Source organism: Microtus pennsylvanicus, chromosome 8 (genome assembly GCF_037038515.1).
Source record: "Microtus pennsylvanicus isolate mMicPen1 chromosome 8, mMicPen1.hap1, whole genome shotgun sequence".
NCBI classification, from domain to species: domain Eukaryota; kingdom Metazoa; phylum Chordata; class Mammalia; order Rodentia; family Cricetidae; genus Microtus; species Microtus pennsylvanicus.
The window spans coordinates 23421445-23442114 of NC_134586.1; the positions used below are offsets into that span (position 1 = coordinate 23421445).

Below are 20670 nucleotides of genomic sequence, written 5' to 3' on the forward strand. Positions count from 1 at the left end.
TTGGAGCCTGTCCTGGAACTAGCTCTTGTAGACCAGGCTGGTCTCGAACTCACAAAGATCCGCCTGCCTCTGCCTCCCAAGCGCTGGAATTAAAGGTGTGCGCCACCGCCACCACCGCCCGGCTCAAAGAGTGAATTTTCAAGATGCAGTAATAAAGAAAGTTACCTTCAGAACATGAGACCCTTTTCCTAAAGATCCTTAGATAGAGAACCCTCGCTACTTTGAAGAATTCCTTACTGCAACCCTGGGTGCAGCCTGGGAGCTGGTATCCCTGGGCTGAAACATTCTGGCCCCGGAAACAGGGACTGCAATGGTATTCAGAAGACTTGCAACTGGTGATCCCAGACTCTGCTTTCAAAAGGCAAAATGTAACCTCATTTTTGGAAGGTAACTTCTCATTATCCACTAGCCAGAAAACTGCCCAGGCGATTGACTCACCTGTCTACAGAAATAACCAGAGAAGCACGGGTTCCTGCTATCGCTGTGACAAACACCTTGACCAAAAACAACTAATAGGAGGAAATGATTTATTCAGCTAACACTTGTGGGTCACAGTCCATTGCGGAGGAAAGTCAGGGCAGGAACCCAAGCAGGAACTTGAAGGAGAGACCAGGAAGGAACGCTCCTCCTTGGACACTCATACTTTGTTCCGCTAGATTTCCTTATGCAGTCCAGGACCCTTCTGTCCTGGGAAATAGTGCAGCCCATAGTGGGTGGGGCGCTTCTACATCAGTCATCCATTAAGACAGTCCCCCACAGGACCCCTAGCAGTGGGACCAGGACCTGCCCTTGGTACATGGACTAGCTTTTTGGAACCCATTCCCTATGGTGGGATGCCTCGCTCAGCCTTGATGTTGGAGTTTGGTCCTGCCTCAACTTGATATGCCTTGCTTTTTGTTGATCCCCATGGGATGCTTGACCCTTTCTGAAGGGAGATGGAGCAGTGGATGGGGTGGGTAGAAGGGAGGTAGAGGGAGGGAACATGAGGAGAGGAGGGAGGGGAAACTGTAGTAGGTATGTAAGATAAATTTTAAAGTTTAATTAAAATTATAAAGAAAAAAGATAATCCCCCACAGATATGCTCACAAGCAGATCTGATCTGGGCAATCCCTAGATTAGATTGACATTCCCTTCTCAGGTCACTCTAGGCTGTGCTAAGTTGATAGTTAAAGCTAGCTAGGACACATGGGAAGATGGCTGCCTACTGACCCAGAACATAGGTCAGACAGTAAAGTGCTTGCCTGCCATGAAAGAGGCACTGGATTTGATCCCCAGCACTACAGAAACTGAGCCTGGCTATACAGCTTTATGTTACTAGCAACTGGGAGGGAGAGGTAAGAGGATCAAAAGTTTTAGGCTAACCTGGGCTGCATAACAACACCAAGGTCAGCCTGGACACATGGGACCCTGACTCACAAAACATACATACACACACATACACACATGCACACATACATACATACATATATATATATACATGCATCCTGCATCCAAAGCTCTCTCATCAAGACAGACCCTCAAACTGTGAGCCAAACCGAATGCTCCTTTCCTTAAATAAATTACAAGTGCGGTGTGGAGGCACAGTTGTGGCCCCAGCTATTCAGGAGATCAGAGGAGGAGCCCAGATTGAGCCCAGAAGCACGCATTAAAAGAGGTAAATTATAGAGTAGGGCATTAAATCTCAAGAACGTGGCTTTAAAACCATGTTTGAAACGTGGAAAACTGTTGAAATTGCAGGTGAAGGACAAGTTGACCCAGCGATTACAGAAAGTGCACAGCCGACTCAGCCTTCAGAATACCCAGGAGCAGAGACTCAGGAAGGCTGCAGCTGGCTTCAACACTGTGTTCTAAAAGAGCCAGTGAGGTGAGAAGCCTGCGGCTCGCGGAGAGCACAATAAACCATGAGCCAGGGGCTACTCTCCCTCAGAGCCTCTCTTTGCCTGGCCCAGGAGGAAACAGAATTCCAGCAAGGCCAGCAGGCTGTCTCGTTCACGCCGCTGCTCTCTCGCAGCTGTTATTAACTGAAAATTAACTAACATGGCACCTGAGAACAGAAGCCTAGAAGAATTCATGGAATGTCACAGTTCTGGTGGTTCAAGCCATGCCCAGAATCTGGGACACTCTTCAACAGTGGGAATGATGATAGTTTGAATTTCTGCGTGCTTAGTATATGTTAAATGTGCTCTAGTAGTTTCTAAAGTTTTATGCAAATGAAACAACTCAATAGCAAGCAGTTACATTATTCTAACACCCCAGAGAGCGGCTCCTGCACCCTTATCACCATTAACTAATCTCATCGAGTATGTCTATTCCACTATGTAGACACATCATTCTTATCTTAGACTTAAGACAGTTGAGCTCCTGGAACGTAACATTTCCTAAACTATGAAAATAGTTGTGATATTTTGTTTGTGATCTAACACATAAAGCTTGCCTGAAGATCAGAATGCATAGCTAAGCCACTAGTTGGCCATTTAGGCCAGGCAGTATGGCACACACCTTGAATCCCAGCAATCAAGAAACTGAGGCTTATGGATTGCTGTGAGTTCAAGGCCACCTTAGGCTACACGAGATTGAATCTGTCTAAAAGAGAAACAGAGCTCACACAAAGGGGATCCTAGCATCTGGGAACACATACCTTTAATCCCAGCACTCGGGAGATAGAGACAGACATGATATGGCTGGGCATCTAGAGGAATGTAAGCCGAGAGGAAACAGGAGTTCAGATGCAGTCTGAGGATTCGTAGAGATAGAATTGCCCCTTTGGTCTGAGCATTGGTAGAGGTGAGAACTCTCTAGTTGCTGGTTGCTCTGCTTCTCTGATCTTTCAGCATTAACCCCTATATCTGACTCAGGGTTTTTATTATTAAGAACAATTAGAAATCATGCTACAAATAGTTATTGGGATTAATCCTCACATGCGTCTCATTGCTAAGCTACATGGATCTCAACACCTACCTGTCAGGAGAGACTGCCATTTGGGGTACTAACAGGGAAAGGCAGCTGCTATAGGGGTCTCAAAGGGCAGCCCTGCGCCCCTCTAGAGCTACTGAGGACCAGCTGCTGCGGGCTCCAGAAGAGCTGAGTTGACCACGCCAGAAGGATCCTGGTTCTGCAAAGACTTTGTTTTTTTTCTGTCTGATTCCACAGCTGTGGACATCTTCGTGTTGCTTTTATACCTAATTTCCTTCAGGACTGTTCTCTGCATTGGTCCTTTGCTTTTTTCTGTTCTCCCTCTCCACCCACCCTCTTTTCTACTCCATACGTGCATACTCAACTCACAGTCTATTAAAAAAAATCAGCCACAAGCACACTCTAGTTCTGGCTCTCTTCCTCATGGTGGCCCCATTTCTGTGCTAATTATGTGCAGCCTCTTCCTAAGACGTGGCTGCCTCCCTGTTCATAAATCAGCTCTTTACTTTGTCCTTCTTTGTTTCCCTTTTTTGTTGTTGTTGTTGTTTTTTGAGACGGGGTTTCTCTGTGTGTCTTCCTGGCACTCACTCTGTAGCCCAGATTGGCCTTGAACTCTCAGAGATTCCCCTGCCTCCCAAATGCTGGGACTAAAGGTGTGGGCCTCCACTGCCCGACAATCATTATTTTTCATTTGTTTTTGAACTCCATTGTAGTTGGTCCTTCTTTATTTTATTTTATTTACACACTCTTTACTCTTTTGGCCTTTGCCACCCAGATCCCAAATAAATCCTACAGGGGCTTATTACTTATGAATGCCCAACCTTATCTTGGATTTTTCTAGCACCTTTCCTTACTTACATTACCCACTTACCTTTTGCCTCTGGGCTTCTTCCTTTCTCTATTTCTGTATACCTTCCTTTCCTTTGTACTCCGTGGCTTGCTGTGTAGCTGGGTGGCCCCCAAAGTCCTCCTCTCTTCCTTTTCTTGCTTCCCAAACCTTTCTTCTCAAATTTTTCTTCTCCTATTTATTCTCTCTGCCTACCAGCCAACCCTGCCTATCCTTTCGTCTGCCTAGCTATTGGCTGTTCAGCTCTTTATTAGACCAAGCAGGTGTTACAGACAGGCAAAGTAACACAGCGTCACAGGGCTAACCAAATTCAACAAAAAAGAATGCAACACATCTTTGCATTATTAGATAATGTTTCCCAACATAAACAAATGTTACACATATTCAGCTAATATTCCACAACATTTCATTGCTGTTTTTCTCCACAGTTGACTCTAAATATTCTCAATAATTTTCATGATGTGGGATTGTAATAGCCTTTGTGTGGAGGACAATGGGCATGAAAGGGACTACACAGCATTCACCATGGAAACTGTGTTGCAAGTCATCATTCCACACGCATCCCCATTTATTTTCTCTCCTAAACCTCATAATAGCCTTGCTATGTGTTTAAAAATTATGTAGTGTTCTACCTGCATGTATGCCTGCCACCAGAAGGGGGCACCAGATCTCATGACGGATGGTTGTGAGCCACCATGTGCTTGCTGGGAATTGAACTCAGGACCTTTGCAAGAGCAGTCAGCACACTTAACTTCTGAGCTATCTCTGCAGCCCACGATATTGTTTTTGTCATCAAAATTATCACCATTAATTAAAACTTAGGAACCAGGTTGAGGATAGTCAATTAGAATAGATCATCTAACTGAAACTTAGTTCTAAAAACTAAAAACAATTTTCATTACATAAAGAAGTAATGGTGAGATAGAGGAAAAGAGGGGGTACACATCCAAGGGGCCGGGGGCTCCTCATTTCGGATAACATGGTTAGGGCAGCCCCATTCTCACCTCCAAGGGCATGGCTCCATGGAGAATGCGGTACTATGGGTTAGGGAAAGGAAAGGAGTGGGCACTGAACGGGAGTCCACTTGGCACAGCCCAGGCTTGCACAAATAGAAGCCCTGTCTCAGCATGCCTCAGAGCTGAGGCTATTGATATGCACAGTGCGTGGTGGGGATCAGACCTTCCTTCAATCTGCAGTTTTGCAGAAACACAGTTTAATAGACATACTTTTACTTCCTCAGGATATCTGACTGCATGCAATTGAATTGTAGGCTGTGCTATACTGTGGGTGCCTGGGCGACAAAGACTTAGAAGTCATCTGAGCTGTATAACCAACAGCTTTCAACACCCTCGGAAAATGATGTCATAATAGATGACTGTTCACACAGACTTCCAAAAGGATGCTGGGTCCTAAGGCAGGACTCAAGTGCCCAGATAAGGATGTCTGTCTGAAGAAGGGCTATCTGCAGGCTTCCTGGCGCAGCAGAACAATTTTTCTGCACCAAGTGAGGTAAGGTGGTGGGAGGTTCCCTGAGCCCTGAGAGATGCTGAGTGTGCAAGGCTTCACCCCACTTGTCCTGCTAAGCTGCACCAGGGAGGTGCAGACATCCCCAGCCTCCAGTTGCTCATCCCCTCCAGCCACTCCAGAGCCTTCCCGCCAAAGCCACGTCCAATCAGAAAGTGCGAGCACTTCAAATTGAGCCCCATCCAATCATAAGTGGATTGTGGAGCCTAGGCCCACCCCGGAAACACTCTGGGCCAATAAGCCCCTAGATATTTGCATTTATTTCCGTATCCGGCCTGGACAGTTGCGTGCGGGCAAGGGGCAGTTGAGGATCAGTGCTGAGGAACGGCTGAGCTGGTCTGCAGAGTGCAGGATGGTGAGAGCAGGCCCGGGCCGGGGTGGCGGGGCTCAGGACCTCTGAGGGTGGGTTCCACGGGAGAGAGACCTGCTGTTCTCTCGCAGCCCAGGCTCCCGCGAGGGTGAGTGGGGGCATAGCCATCTCTGAGGCCGCAATTTCCTCCTGACTCCTCACCAGGCAAGTGCGAGAGAGATGCCCCTTGTCTTAGCTCGCAGTGAAGATCCAGGATGGTGGGATGGAGCTCCCATCTGGAGTCCCAGCCCTGCAGAGGACAGAAGTTGGAGACCAACCCCAGCCTCATAAAACTCTGGTCTCTAGAAAATACAACTAGAGAGGGTGGCGGATTAGATTGCGCAGAGAGATTTTGTTCCGTTTCCTATACCGGTGAGGAAAGTGAAAGTGTCGGAGTCCAAAGAGCCTTTGTTTGGAATTTTAAGACAGTCTTGTAGTCCGTGTTTGTCTCGTGTTGGTCCTGAGCTGTCTATGGGGATACGCCCTTGAACTCGTGGAAGGCCCGCCCTCTGCCCCCTCCGCATGGGGATCACGGGAGTTTGCCACTAGGTTCACCCAGTTTGCCAAGGAACTTTTATGTGGTTTGTGACTAGCGCTGTTTTTTATGCTGTGTGCTTACGTGGGATAGTTTGTTCACACAAGAGAGTAAATCTGAGATACTTGCCGTGCCGTGCTGCAGTCCCAAGCCCCAAGTGGGCTGAGGCAGGAAAATTGGATTTCAGGACTAATCTGAGCAAATCTGAGGCCAGCATAGGCTACTACAAGAACTTGTCTTGAGGGGGGGAAAAAAGCAAAACTAAGAAGCTCTTTTAAGTTTTTTTCATTGTCTGACATGGTTGTGTGTGTATGTCTGTGAGAGGTGTGTGTTCCTGAGTGCGGTTCCCAGAGAGGCCACAAGAGGGCAGAACTAACAGGCAGTTGTGAGTCTAGTCACCAAACTCTGGTCTGGCATGAGGAGTGCCCTCCCGGGGCGGGGGATTCAGCTCCATGGTAGAGTGTTTGCCCAGCAAGCATAAAGCCCTGAGTTGGGTCCTCAGCTCTCCTAAGCTAGCCACCAAGCATCTAGCATGTCTTGACCCTCTGAGAGGTGACTCACATCTCTCTGACTCTGCCCTTCTCTCTGTTTTTCAGTTTGGCTTTATGCCTAGCCTTATTCTGCCTTGCTATAGGCCAAATCGGCTTTTTTATTAACCAATGAGAGTAAAACATATTCCCAGCCTACAGAAGGCTTATCCCACTGCAGCACATCAATCATAACGGAGGGAATGCCTGCAGACACAGTAATGTCTGTCACCTCTCCCCAGGTGACTCCAGCTTGTCAGGCGAACCAGGCCAACCAGCACAATGTTTCGCATGTGTCTTTTCAAATTAACTTTCGAAAACATAGGCGATCTACCTGCAGATTCAGTAACATCTTTACTATGTGCCTCAGAAATCCATCATCTGTTTCCATGAGGAATCTCTATAATTTTTCTTTTGATGAATTCTGTTTATCTTTGAGATATTATAAGAAGCCTTTCTGTTTTGAGGCAGGGCATCACCTCATAACTCTAGCTGACTCAAGCTCGCAAATACACACCTGCTTTTGCCTCCCAAGTGCTAGGATTAAAGGCATACACCACTATGCTTAGCCACAAGTTTTTTTAATAAAAGCAAAACTGGGGCTGGTAAGATGGCTCAGATAAGGGACTTTATTGGCTTTGTTTTTTTTAATTACATTTATTTGCACAAATGTGTACATGCAGCCAGTGAGATCAGATGACCACTTGCTGGAGGTGATTCTTTGCTTCCACTAAACGGGTCAAGAGATCAACACAGGTCTTCAGGTTTGGCAGGAATCGCAAACCCCATGAAAGTTCTTTGGGGAACTGGGTGAAGCTAGTGACAAACTCCTGTGACCCCGACACAAAGGGGGCAGAGGGCGGGCCTTCCAGGGATTCAAGGGCGTCTTCCCATAGAGAGCTCGGGACTCACATAAGACCAACAGGAGCTATGAAACTGTCTTAAAATTCTGAATGAAGGCTCTTTGGGCTCAGTCACTTTCACTTTCCTCACTGGTGTCAGAAAGGAAACAAAATTCCTCTCTGCAAACCAATCTGCCACCCTCTCTTGCGATTGTGGGTGAAGTTTGAAAATAGACACTTGGCACGACACAAAGATACATTGGTATTCTATGCAGTTTCAGTTGAATGATTGTGATGTTTCTGTTCTGGGTTCCAGCGTGAGTGTATCTCTATCCACGTGGGGCAGGCAGGTGTCCAGATTGGCAATGCCTGCTGGGAACTGTACTGCCTTGAACATGGCATTCAACCTGACGGTCAGATGCCAAGCGACAAAACCATCGGTGGCGGGGACGACTCCTTCAACACATTCTTCAGTGAAACCGGAGCTGGCAAGCATGTGCCCAGAGCAGTGTTTGTGGACCTGGAGCCCACTGTGGTCGGTAGGTGCCTGGGTCAGGGTGGCGGCTTTCCTGGGAGAGCGGGAGCGTCTCAGGAAAACCTGCTGACATCTCTGCAGAGTAGACCCGATGTCTAAATGTGTGCTTGTGACTCTGTTGGGGGAGAGACTGAAAGGGTTGTGTGTGGGTGGTTTGTGTGTGCACGGACAATGTTTAGAAGATGATCTCGACCAACACGCTCAGTGGACTTGAATGTCCCTGCCCTAAAGACTCACGGTGTGAATGCTCTCTCTCCAGATGAAGTGCGCACTGGAACCTACAGGCAACTCTTCCACCCAGAGCAGCTGATCACTGGGAAGGAAGATGCGGCCAATAATTATGCCAGAGGTCATTATACCATTGGCAAGGAGATTGTCGACCTGGTCCTGGACCGGATCCGAAAGCTGGTAAGAGGATTGCAGAGGAGGCTTCTTGTGGTGGTTGTCCTGGTCCAGAGACTCGGCACTGGTGGTGATGGTGATATCATCGTCTTAGTTAGGGTTACTGTTGCTGTGCTAAAACACCATGAGCAATGCATCTTGGGAAAGAAAGGATTGATTTGGCTTACATTGCCACATCACTGTTCATCAAAGGACATCAGGACAGAAACTCAAACAGGACAGGAACCTGGAGGCAGGACCTGGTGCAGAGGCCATTGGAGGGTGCTACTTACTGGCTTGCTCAGTTTTCTTTCTTACAAATCCCAGAACCACCAGCTCAGGGATGGCCTTACCCACAACAGTCTGGGCCCAATCAATCAGTAATTAAGAAAACTCCCTGAAGGCTTGCCTGCAACCTGATCTTATGAAGGTTATTTATTTATTTATTTGTTTGTTTGTTTTTCAAGACAGGGTTTCTCTGTGTAACTGTCCTAGCTGCCCTGGATCAAGCTCTTGTAGAACAGGGTGGCCTCAAACTCATAGAGATCTGCCTGCCTTGGCTTCCAAGTGCTGGGATGAAAGGCATGAGCCACCACCACCTGAGAAGGTCTTTTCTTAATTGAGGTTCCTTCTCCCAGATGAAAGACTTTATCTTGTGTCAAGTTGACATAAAATTTCAAGCCCAGTCATTTTTGACAATTCTTAGAATCAGGAATCAATGTGAGTTTACCAAAATCCCTTACTATGCGGCCGCTGCTGAGATGCAGCCATGGGTCATTAAGGTCAAAGTGCAGAGTGTGTGTTATAGACGGTCTGATTTGTCTCAGTTTGCAGAAGTGGAAGTGGTGAGTGTGGGGCTTGGAGGCTGGGGCGTGACGCTGTAGGCACTGGCTTACGTACTCTGGCTTCCCACAGGCAGATCTGTGCACAGGACTGCAGGGCTTCCTCATCTTCCACAGCTTTGGAGGGGGCACAGGATCCGGGTTCGCATCTCTGCTCATGGAACGGCTTTCAGTGGACTATGGCAAGAAGTCCAAACTGGAATTCGCCATTTACCCAGCCCCCCAGGTTTCCACAGCCGTGGTGGAGCCCTACAACTCCATCCTGACCACACACACGACACTGGAGCATTCTGACTGCGCCTTCATGGTGGATAACGAAGCCATCTATGACATCTGTCGGCGCAACCTGGATATTGAACGCCCCACATACACCAACCTGAACCGTCTGATCGGGCAGATCGTGTCCTCCATCACAGCCTCCCTGAGGTTTGACGGGGCTCTGAATGTGGATCTAACGGAATTCCAGACCAACCTGGTGCCATACCCTCGCATCCACTTCCCGCTGGCCACCTACGCCCCCGTCATCTCAGCTGAGAAGGCGTACCATGAGCAGCTGTCCGTGGCAGAGATCACCAATGCTTGCTTCGAGCCAGCCAATCAGATGGTCAAGTGTGACCCTCGCCACGGCAAATACATGGCCTGCTGCATGTTGTACAGGGGGGATGTGGTTCCCAAAGATGTCAATGCAGCTATTGCTACCATCAAGACCAAGCGCACCATCCAGTTTGTGGATTGGTGTCCGACTGGATTTAAGGTAGGATTGGGTGCTGGGACAGTCGTATCTGCCAGCAAGCAACAGCTCCTGTCTCAGGGCCGTAGCTTTGGGAAGAATCCCCCTTTCCATGTCAGGTTCCAAAAATGCATGTACAGTAAGGAGTTAAATTGCTAAGTGACTTAATGCTTCCTAGTATCCAAATGATACTGGGAACTCTATTCTTTTTTTTTTCCAATCTTTCTTGAAAAATTTTTTATTTATTTATTTATTAAAGATTTCTGTCTCCTCCCTGCCACCACCTCCCATTTCCCTCCCCCTCCCCCAATCAACTCCTCCTCCCTCCTCAGCCTAAAGAGGAGTCAGGGTTCCCTGCCCTGTGGGGAGTCCAAGGACCTCCCACCTCCTTCCAGGTCTAGTAAGGTGAGCATCCAAACAGCCTAGGCTCCCACAAAGCCAGTATGTGCAGTAGGATCAAAACCCAGTGCCATTGTTCTTGACTTCTCAGCAGTCCTCATTGTCCGCTATGTTCAGCGAGTCTGGTTTTATCCCATGCTTTTTCAGACCCAGTCCAGCTCGCCTTGGTGTGGGAACTCTATTCTTACAATCACCAAGTACCAAACCTTCTTTCTTTCTTTCTTTTCTTTTTTTTTTTTAAATTTATTTTCGAGACAGGGTTTCTCTGTAGCTTTTTGGTTTCTGTCCTGGAACTAGTTCATCTAGACCTGGCTGGCCTCAAACTCACAGAGATCCACCTGCCTCTGCCTCCCGAGTGCTGGGATTAAAGGTGTGCACCACCACCACCCGGCCAAACTTTATTTTTTGTTTGTTTGCTTGCTTGCTTGCTTGTTTTTGATTTGGGTTGTTTGGTTGGTTTTGAGAAACAGGGTTTCTCTTTGTAGCCCTGGCTGTCCTGAAACTCACTCTGTAGACCAGGCTATTCTCAAACTCACAGAGATCTGTCTCCCAAGGGCTGGGGTTAAAGGTGTGCGCCACCACCACCTGGCCTCAAGCATCAGTGAGACACTAAAAAGACAAAGACTTCCAAGGGAGGGGCCTCTGTGGAAAGGGGCTGGGAACGCTGTGCCTCTCCCAAATGTCCCCTGCTGCACCTGTAGGTCTGCGGTAAAGAGCAGGCCTGTGCGGAGGCCTAAGTTAGGGGCAGCTCTGGCTCTACAGAGTCTGCCAACTCCAGGTGCACCCGCTTAGTCTCTGTGCTATGGGTCCCTTTGTGTCAGCATGGGTTTGGTTTCTGGCACATTCTTCACAACCATGGCTGGGCCACACTAGTTTCCATGTTTAGAAACAGTGTTTTATCTGGACATTCATGGGGCACAGGCCTCTGATCCCAGCACCAAAGTAAGTTCAAGATCAGCCTTGGCCGCAGAGTTTGTGGCCAGCTTGGGATTTTCAAATAATTTTTAGAGCCTTTAAATTATAAAAAATATACCTTCCACGAAACATTAACTTACATTTTAAATAATAGTATTTAATAATATCTAAATACTATAATTTAAATAGTATTAAAATATTAACTGTGGAAATCTAAAAGCTGAATTCTCTGCCCCCAAAGCTTTTTGTTCCTACAAAACAGGAGGCAGTCTCTGCATATTACAGATATATTCTGCCTCTAACACGAGTGATGTTGGGTGACAGGCCAGCAGAGAGCAGCAAAGAATCTGCCTTCCTAAATTTATCCTCCTTCAGCTCCAAGAGTTCTCCTTGCTAGAGGTCACTGCTACACAGGGTTTCCTATAGCCAATACAAGGATTCCAGTCGGCTTCGTTTTAACTAAGCACACAGTATACCGTGGGTAGGGTTCTCGTTCTTTGCCCTTGTTGTTCCAGTTTGTTCATTGGTGTTTAAGTAAGGACTTTAAGATCTTATATGTGTTGCCGTAGTTGATTATTCCCCGAAGTACGGCGTGAGTATCTGCAGCTTGACCTGGGCCCACAGCTCCCGGGCTAGTGAACTCTTGTATTTCTGAGGCTATTATAAACCTGGCTATGTGTTCTCCTTCTCTGGCAGGTGGGTATCAACTACCAGCCTCCCACCGTGGTGCCTGGGGGAGACCTGGCCAAGGTGCAGAGGGCCGTGTGCATGCTGAGCAACACCACCGCCATCGCAGAGGCCTGGGCCCGCCTGGACCACAAGTTTGACCTCATGTACGCCAAGCGGGCCTTCGTGCACTGGTACGTGGGAGAAGGCATGGAGGAAGGGGAGTTCTCAGAGGCCCGGGAGGACCTGGCAGCGCTGGAGAAGGATTATGAAGAGGTGGGCGTGGATTCCGTGGAAGCAGAGGCAGAGGAAGGGGAAGAATACTGAGTGTATGGGTCTGGCTGGCAGCCGGGCATTTATCTCTTCCCCACCATTGAAACTGAAGGGTTTATTTACTTAATAAAATTTCTGTAATGAGGCATTACCTTCCCTGTGTGCTGTACTTCCTAACAACATTCTAGATACCGGCCTTTCCCAAGTCAAATTCTCTGGGGAAAACATAGCCGTTTTCCCTAAGAAATGGCAAACATGTCTGTCCAGTCATAAGTTCTGAGGACATCAGGATAAGGTGTTTTCCAGTGCTGCTCAAGCGGCTTAGGAATGGACCTTCTTTTGGGCTGCTGGGGAAGGGGCCCCTGGGCCTCAGGTGTGGGTCCTGGGGCTGTGGGGGCTCAGTGCCTGAGACTTCATTTCCACTGAATCTTTAGCTCTCCTCCCCTTTGTCGCTTTGCTGTTGGAGGGAACCAGAACCACCCACCATCGCATGGCTGTATTGTGCTCCGGTCACTGCCAAACCCTTGTCTCTGGTGTGGACTGAGTGTTGAGTGAGCACTGGTCTGGTAGGTTCTTTTATGCAAGTACCAAGACTTTTCTTGGTGAAGGCCCTTTTTCAGCCAAGGGCTTCCCAAAAACGTAACTGTGTAGAAGATTCTGGTACCGGCCCACATAGACCCACATGCAGCTGGTAGTTATGCTTAGATGCACAAATGAACCACACAGACGATGGCCTGAATCTTCCAGAACGACTGTTCCCTCCTCTGGGTCAAAATGAAGCTTCTGTGAGAGGGTCCACGTGATCTTGGGCCCAGCAGAAGACCAGTGTCTCCAGGTGGGGCTGAAGCTGAGCAAACGGCTTTTCTTTCTCCAGGCCTCAGTTTCTCCTTTCTCAAGCAGGTGGTGCCTCTTTGAAGGAACTGCAGGAAGTCTGCCTTCTCTCTTTACCAGCACAGGTTCGCGCCTCTACAGACTTCCAAAGACAAACAAGCTGAGGTGTGCTCTTGGCTGCCTTTCTGTCAGAGATCAGGACTCAGGCCTGGCTTCTAAGTACCTCTGCTCAGCACCTTGAGAATTGCCTTAACTAGGTGGGCATGCAACAGGAATGGAGCACTGTGTCCTGATGAGGAAGGCCTCGAGCACCCAGGGTGAGCACAGATGCCCTAGGAGCCCAGGGCACTAATTCTGCTTTCCAGTTGTAAAGCTCACTCCCTGTGTCACAAGAGGAAGCCTCTTAGCGAGGGGCAGACAGGACATCCAGCCGCCAGTTCTCCAGTCAGCACTATGTAAGACTGGCTGCAGGCACAAAGTGGCCCAGATCTGAGGCAGTAAGAGGAGGAAGAGAGCGTGGAAGGGAGCTGGGTGATCTGCCCAGCCTGGCCTTAAACTCTACTTCCTGCTTCTTCCATGTGCTGGGATTATAGGCGTGAACCACCCTGCCCATTCTAAACCTGACTCTTCACATGATGTGGCTTTGCCACCATTTTCTAGGTCCCCAGTTCTTCTGCACGTGTAGTCACACACACACACACACTCACACACACACTCACACACACACACACACACACACACTCACACACACACACTCACACACACACTCACACACACACGTTGTTTTCCTCCTCTGGTTTTGCAGCTCCCAGCGAAGGTTCAGCTCTGCCTGCCTCTCTGCTCAGATGTTCTACCTCTAGGTACCCTCGAAAATCTCTACACTCGGTGCTTACTCCCCTCTTTCTTTAGGTTTAAATCAATGTGATTCTTTCCTAGCGTGACCGTGATTGTAACATCAACAAAAGCACAAGCCCAGACATTCAGAGGATGTGCAGAAAGAACGTCACAGAATAAACTTATTGTTATCATCATTAATTTAGCTGCCAATCTTAATTAGGCCAATCTCATTAAGAATACATTCTAGAGAGCTGGGGAGTTGCCTAGGCAGTCGAAAGCACTTGTTGCTCTTACAGAGGACCCAGATGCAATCCCCAGCGCCTACATGGTGGCTCAAAGGCACCAGTAGCTCCAGTTCCAGGGGATCCAGCGCCACCTTCTGACCTCCTCAGGCACATGAAGCAATCCATATATGAAAGCAAAAATACACACACAGAAGCATTAAATAATTTTTTGAGACAGGGTCTCACTATGTATCCCTAGCTGTTCTGGAATTCACTATGTAGACTAGGCTGTCCTCAAATTCCCAGAGATCTGCCTGCCTCTGACTTCCAAGTACTGGGATTGGAAGTGTGTGCTGCCAAACCTGGCAATGTTAAGTAAATCTTCTTTGTTGTTGTTAGTTTTTGTTTTGTTTTGTTTTGTTTTTAGAGACAGGGTTTCTTTGTAGCTTTGGAGCCTGTCCTGGAACTAGCTCTTGTAGACCAGGCTGGTCTCGAACCCACAGAGATCTGCCTGCCTCTGACTCCCAAATGCTGGGATTAAAGGTGTGTGCCACCACCGCCTGGCTAAGTAAATCTTTTAAAAAAATGATTTTAATATAAAGAAAAAACAGGGTTCTTTAATTCATGAATACTTGTAGTTTCTTAAGATTTATTTATATTATACATATGAGCACTCTATCTGCATGTATACCTGCATGCCAAAAGAGGGCACCAAATCTCACTGTAGATGACTGAGCCACCATGTGGTTGCTGGGAATTGAACTCAGGACCTCTGAAAGAACAGCCAGTACTCTTAACCACTGAGTCTTCTCTCCCTCCTGAATACTGGTGAGGAAATTTAGCATATACGTCCATCCTAGGTACGTGTTATTTCATAGGCTAATAAAGAATATCTGGAAGGAGTGGGATGTGGTTCAGTTGGTATTGTGCTTGTCTGACATAAAGAAGGCCCTGGATATGATCCCCAGCACCACACAAGCCCAGTGTGGTGCTGCTCACCTGTGATCCCAGAACTCAGGAGGTAGAGCAGAAAGACCCAGTTCAAGTCATCCTCAGCTTCAAAGGGAGCATGAAGCCAGCCTGGACTAGAGACCCTATCAAAATAATTGACTCTAGGGCTGGAGAGATGGCTCAGTGGTTAAGAGCACAGGCTGCTCTTCCAGAGGTCCTGAGTTCAATTCCCAGCAACCACATGGTGGCTCACAACCATCTGTAATGAGATCTGGCGCCCTCCTCTAGCTTGCGGGCATACGTGGAGGTAGAATGTTGTAATAAATAAATAAATCTTTTAAAAAATTGACTCTATGTGGAATGATTTAAAGGAATAAGGTAAACATAAGAATGAAAAAGGAGATGCTGTACTCCTATAGACCAACAGACCCCCATCATCACAGGTTATACTGCAGCTTGCTGTCCAGAACTTGACAGTAAGACCCTATTGCTGAAGATACTGTGTATCTGAGCCATAGAACATGAAGTTAATAAGCTGGTACTGGCTTGAAAGTTTCTTCCCTGCTGGTAGCTTTTGTGGTGTTGGAGGAACTATACATGCTACCAGAGGAGAAGAACAACCATTAATCTTTTCCATCTGTGAACCTTGCAAGCTACAATAATTACTGGCCTGACAAGACATGCCCCTGTAATAGTGGCATGAATACAGAAGGAACCAATCACTTTTTTTTATTGGATTTAAGTCCTGCTACATAAGATAAAACCCATACCTGGTATCATTTGCTGGGCTAAGAATCTATGGCTAGACAGATCACAGGCACTAGGAGAGAACTTCCTACTGCTAAATGGACAGACTATTAAACTGACTCCTAATGACTTATCATGTACCTGTATGTTACTGAATACTTGTTTACACTATGTGAAGATGTGTCGCTGTGATTGGTTCAATAAAGAGCTGTGGGGCCAATAGCGAGGCAGGAGAGAATAGGCGGGACTTCCAGGCGAAGAGAAAAAAATCTAGGTGTGCGAGACACCAGCAAAACACTTGAAGAAGTCAGACATACAGTACAGAGGAGAGCTGACTGAGCCGTGTGGCAGAACAGAGATGAACAGAAACAGGTTCATTTAAGCTGTAAGCGCTAGCTGGCGGGAAAACCCTAAACTGAGGCCAAGCTTTCATAATCAAGTCTCCATGTCATTATTTGTGAGCTGGTGCCCAGCTCTCATTGAGAGGCTTCTATTTGCTGTGGATGGTGATTAAGACAGACCCACAACTGGCCAAAGTGCGAAGAATCAGAGACTGTGGAATGCCCAGCCTGCAATAAAACATCTATACTGTACCCATCTCCAAAAGCTCAGGGGCGGTTACAGAAGGGGTGGAAAGACTAACAACAGCCTGAAGCAGTGAATAAAACAAGGAATGTGTCCTCTAAATGCAACAGGACAGCTCGCATAAGGACTTACACTGGCTACGACTGCGTTATAATCCCATGCAGGCCTAAGCCACATCAAATCACTTCATGGAGAGGAGATCGGGACTAGAAGTCTCAGTCCTAGCTGTGGATAGCTGCTGAGACCGGGGAAGTCGGCTTCCTTCCAGAGTGATACAAGAAGAAAGACTAAAGAAGAAAGAGGGGACTATGGATATTTTCTTGGATATCTAGAGGAGCAATCACCAGTCTGAACGTCCCCCTCACCAAGCTTACTCCTGTAGGTAACCCCTCAACCACGCTCCTGTAACTCCTCACCCACACTCTTATGGGTGGCCCCTTAGTTATGCTCCTGTAAGAGACCTCAATAAACCATTAGTGCACCAAGCTAGATGGATGGCGTGTTCCTTTGCTCTGTCGTTGCCTGGGGTGACACGGAGCTGAAAAGAGGTAGGCTCCCCTGGAAGAGCCAATCAGCATTCAAAATGGCCCTTGGGGAAAATCGTAATCCACCTTTCTAGGGGATGTAAGTGAGATTGTTGAGTTAAAGAGTGTGAACATTCTTAAGGCATTTGAATCTATGGGTACACCAGAAGCCACACAGACCCGACCTTAAATCCTGGTTTATGGCATATGGCTTAAGCAAATCCCATCTAGTCCAGGGTGTGTGCTCTATGAGCTGTTCCCCTGTTTGCTCGCTCCCCCATTCCACTCCACTCTGTTTACCTGCAGCCTTATTGTACCCCTGTAAACCCAGTGGGAGGACGGTGCGTATGCACCGCTGTGTCCTTCCAGCACGGAGCACCTAGGCTAGAGGCAGCTGGTGCTGCTGAAGCAGTAACAGCCTGGAGAGACGTGCCCAGGTTTAATTCTTCACGCTGCTACAGTTTTTAAAAAAAAAAAAATCCCTGAAGGACCAGGACCCACCTACCTGTTCCAAACTCGTCACTTCCCAACCTGTCTGTAGACCTCAGGGTTCTTAGAGCGCTTTTCATATTTATTCCAGTTCCTTCCAAACATCGCAGAACTGGCAAGCCAGGAAAAGATGCTACATCTGCTAGACAGGTGTCCTCCCCTCTCCCTCCCCTCCCCCTCCCCTCATTGTTTTGGTCTCATTCTGCAGCCCAGGCTGTCCTGGAACTCCTTACAGAGCCCAGGCTGTCCTGGAACTCCTTACAGAGCCCAGGCTGTCCTGGAACTCCTTACAGAGCCCAGGCTGTCCTGGAACTCCTTACAGAGCCCAGGCTGTCCTGGAACTCCTTACAGAGCCCAGGCTGATCTCAGCCTTGTAGGAATCTTCCCGTCTCTGCCTCCCCAGCACCATTTGCGCTGCCCAGCATGAATACCACGTACATAGCCTGAAACAATCGCTGGCAGACCTAGTAAACCCAGACTCTTTGACCAAGGCACAGCTCACTGTCACCACCTGCGGGATGTCACCTTCAAATACAACAGTATGGCGGCACACACTTGTGAACTCAGCACTATGGAAGATGAGGGAGGAGGATTGCCTTAAGTTTGAGGCCAGCCTGGGCTACATAGTAAGTTCAAGACCAGCCTGGCCTACATAGAGAACCTTGTGTGTTTGTTTGTCTGTTTGTTTGTTTTGAGGGTTTTGTTGTTTCACTTTGTTTTGACTAACCAACCTCTGCTTTCTGAAGAGGTTGTACTCAAACCATTGTCTCTACTGCGTTCTGGTTATTTTTTCTCTACCTGTAGCATGATTAATAAAAACCCAGAGACAGATATTGGGGTTCAACTTGAGAACCAGAAAAACAAAGCAGCCAGTTACTGGCTCTTACCTCTACCTCAGTCCAAAAATGGTGATCCTGCCTCCAGGAATCTCAGAATTAGATTGAGCCTGAAACCTGTCTCCTCCCATTTTATTATTCCTCTCTAGGACTGGGATTAAAGGTGTGTGTCACCGCTGCCTGGTCTGTAAGGTTGACCAGTGCTGTTGTTTCACTCTCTGATCCCCAGGCAAGCTTTATTTATTAAAATACAAATGAAAGGCCACTACGTCTACCTCATTCACAGTGGTCCTCCTCTTCCTCCTCCTCCTCTTTTTTTCTCCTCCTTCTTCAATTTCACTTACCAAGCCCAGTTCCTCACATAAAGGAGGTACTGACTGGACTTTATAAAGGAGTGACTGCTGGCTGACTGAAGGCAGTTTAGCTCTCTGGCCCTCCTGTTGCTCTCCTGAAAACAAAGGAGACAGAGAAAGGGCTCCCAACTCTACCACTCCCTTTCCAGCATTTACTTGAAGAGTACCTGACCAAAAGGAAATCCCTTCAAAAGTGGGTTCAAGGGACCCAGATCAACTGTGGTTTGCTTCCTTCTAGATGGATGTCAGCCTGGTGGTGAGAGCGTCTTAGATGCTTTGCCTCTAAACTGTCACAGACATTTCAAGCCACCTGAGATCCATCCAAAATGGAGTTTAAGAGCCAAGGCCTCAGGAGATCCCTCCAGGGTGTGGCCTGCCTTTTGTCTCAGTCAGAGTCCCTCAAATCCAGCAACATGGAGACAAACTCTGACTTAGGATTACATAGCACCTGTCTTTGTTTTTCTTAGGCATTTTCGTAAAAGAAACATCTCTTCCCCAATACAGAGTCCTCTTTACACCCTTCTGGTTGATACCACTTATCTCACGAGACGAAATTCACCCGGGTCCTTCGCCCTCCTCTAGGAAACCAGTGCTGAAACATGCCTTGCCCACCTCCTCAGAGGGTAGCAGATCTATCCATGAGCATCACACCTGAGAGACTGACAGGAGCAGAGACTTGAACGGGGAGATGTAAACCCCTATGAGTTCTGGTTCCCCGGAGACCACTAGATCCCCCAAATCCTAGTTGCAGAATTCCAATTAAGTCATTTTTTAAACAAAAGCCCCAACACCTCTCTTAAGCTGCCAAAGGGATACCTGATACCCACCTCTTCCCTACCACCCGGAGAAAACTACCCTAAGAACCACTGGCCTAGAGTCTAGGTGAGAAAAAACGAGAAGATCAAATAAGGCTCTGGTGGACTCTTCTGGGTGTATTACAGTCAGCCATAGGCAGATGTCTTTGAGACCAATCACTCTGCACCAATGAGTGGCCTTCCCTACCTGTTGGGAATGTCCCCGTGTTGGGGATGTCCCCATAGCCCTCAGACTTTGATTAGTCTGTTCTGTAGACAAAGCTAAGCCTTGAGAGGACAGTGGGCTCCCAGCGTCTCTGCCAGTCTGATTCTAGGAATCGAACCAGAGCCCACATGGGCTAAACACACTCTCTACCCTTGTGCCTTCCCCCTTAATAGCAGTGACCTTGAAGGCAGAGAAGGATTCAGGAGGGCACAGGACACAGTGAAAACCCCAAAACAATATTCCACCACCAGAGGGCACCCAAAGCCCAGACAATAGAGACTTGGTCTGTCTCCGTGTCCCGTCCCCCCCCCCCCCCCCCCCAGGCTTCCATTCAAATTATATGGAAGTGAAGCTTAGGGTAAACCAGGGCTCCTCAGAGAGCCAGGCGGAACGTGAAGGTCCAGGTTATAAAACCAGCCCTCAAGGCCCCTGTGACCGTCCTTTAGGGGCCTCACCTCATCTGCTCCTCTTGAACGGATTTTGCCACTCACCACTGACCGTCCTCCTTCCTGGGGGCATCTCCACCCCAAGTGTCAAAGCTCCTAATCCTGGGTAAATGCAGTTTATTTCGTCTTCATAGCCTGGAAAGTTCTGTCTAGTGCTTGGGGTCATTGGCATAATTCCAGCGTTGAGAGCCTCTTTCAGAGGTTTGCAGGCACCCAGGGGGCATCACAGACCTGAGCTCATCGAGAGTGGGGACTTCAACAACATCAGTTGTCTGATGTTGAGCTCAGTTTAAAGCTTTAAGGAACTCTAGTACTAAATTTACAAGACTCACTGTGTTGGTTGCTTTTTGCTAAAATGTCACAAGTCCAGGCATATATGGGAAGAGGGACTCTTACCTGAAATAAATAAATAAATAAATAAATAAATAAATAAATAAATAAATAAGTAAATAAATAAATAAATCTCCATAAGATTGGTCTGTAGCCAAGTCTGTGGAGTATTGTCTTAACTAATGACTGATGTGGGAGCTGGTCAGTAACCATGGTCTC

The 20670-nt window shown here is 47.7% G+C and overlaps 1 protein-coding gene across 1 annotated transcript; it reads left to right on the forward strand.

Annotated features, from left to right (window-relative positions):
* Nucleotides 1-7916: 7916 nt before the first annotated feature.
* Nucleotides 7917-12418, forward strand: LOC142855465 (tubulin alpha-3 chain). The gene is made up of 4 exons (XM_075981964.1): nucleotides 7917-8076; nucleotides 8332-8480; nucleotides 9369-10049; nucleotides 12036-12418. The coding sequence occupies exons 1-4, from the start codon at nucleotides 7956-7958 to the stop codon at nucleotides 12330-12332; spliced, it is 1248 nt and encodes a 415-aa protein (XP_075838079.1). The 5' UTR covers nucleotides 7917-7955; the 3' UTR covers nucleotides 12333-12418.
* Nucleotides 12419-20670: the final 8252 nt, after the last annotated feature.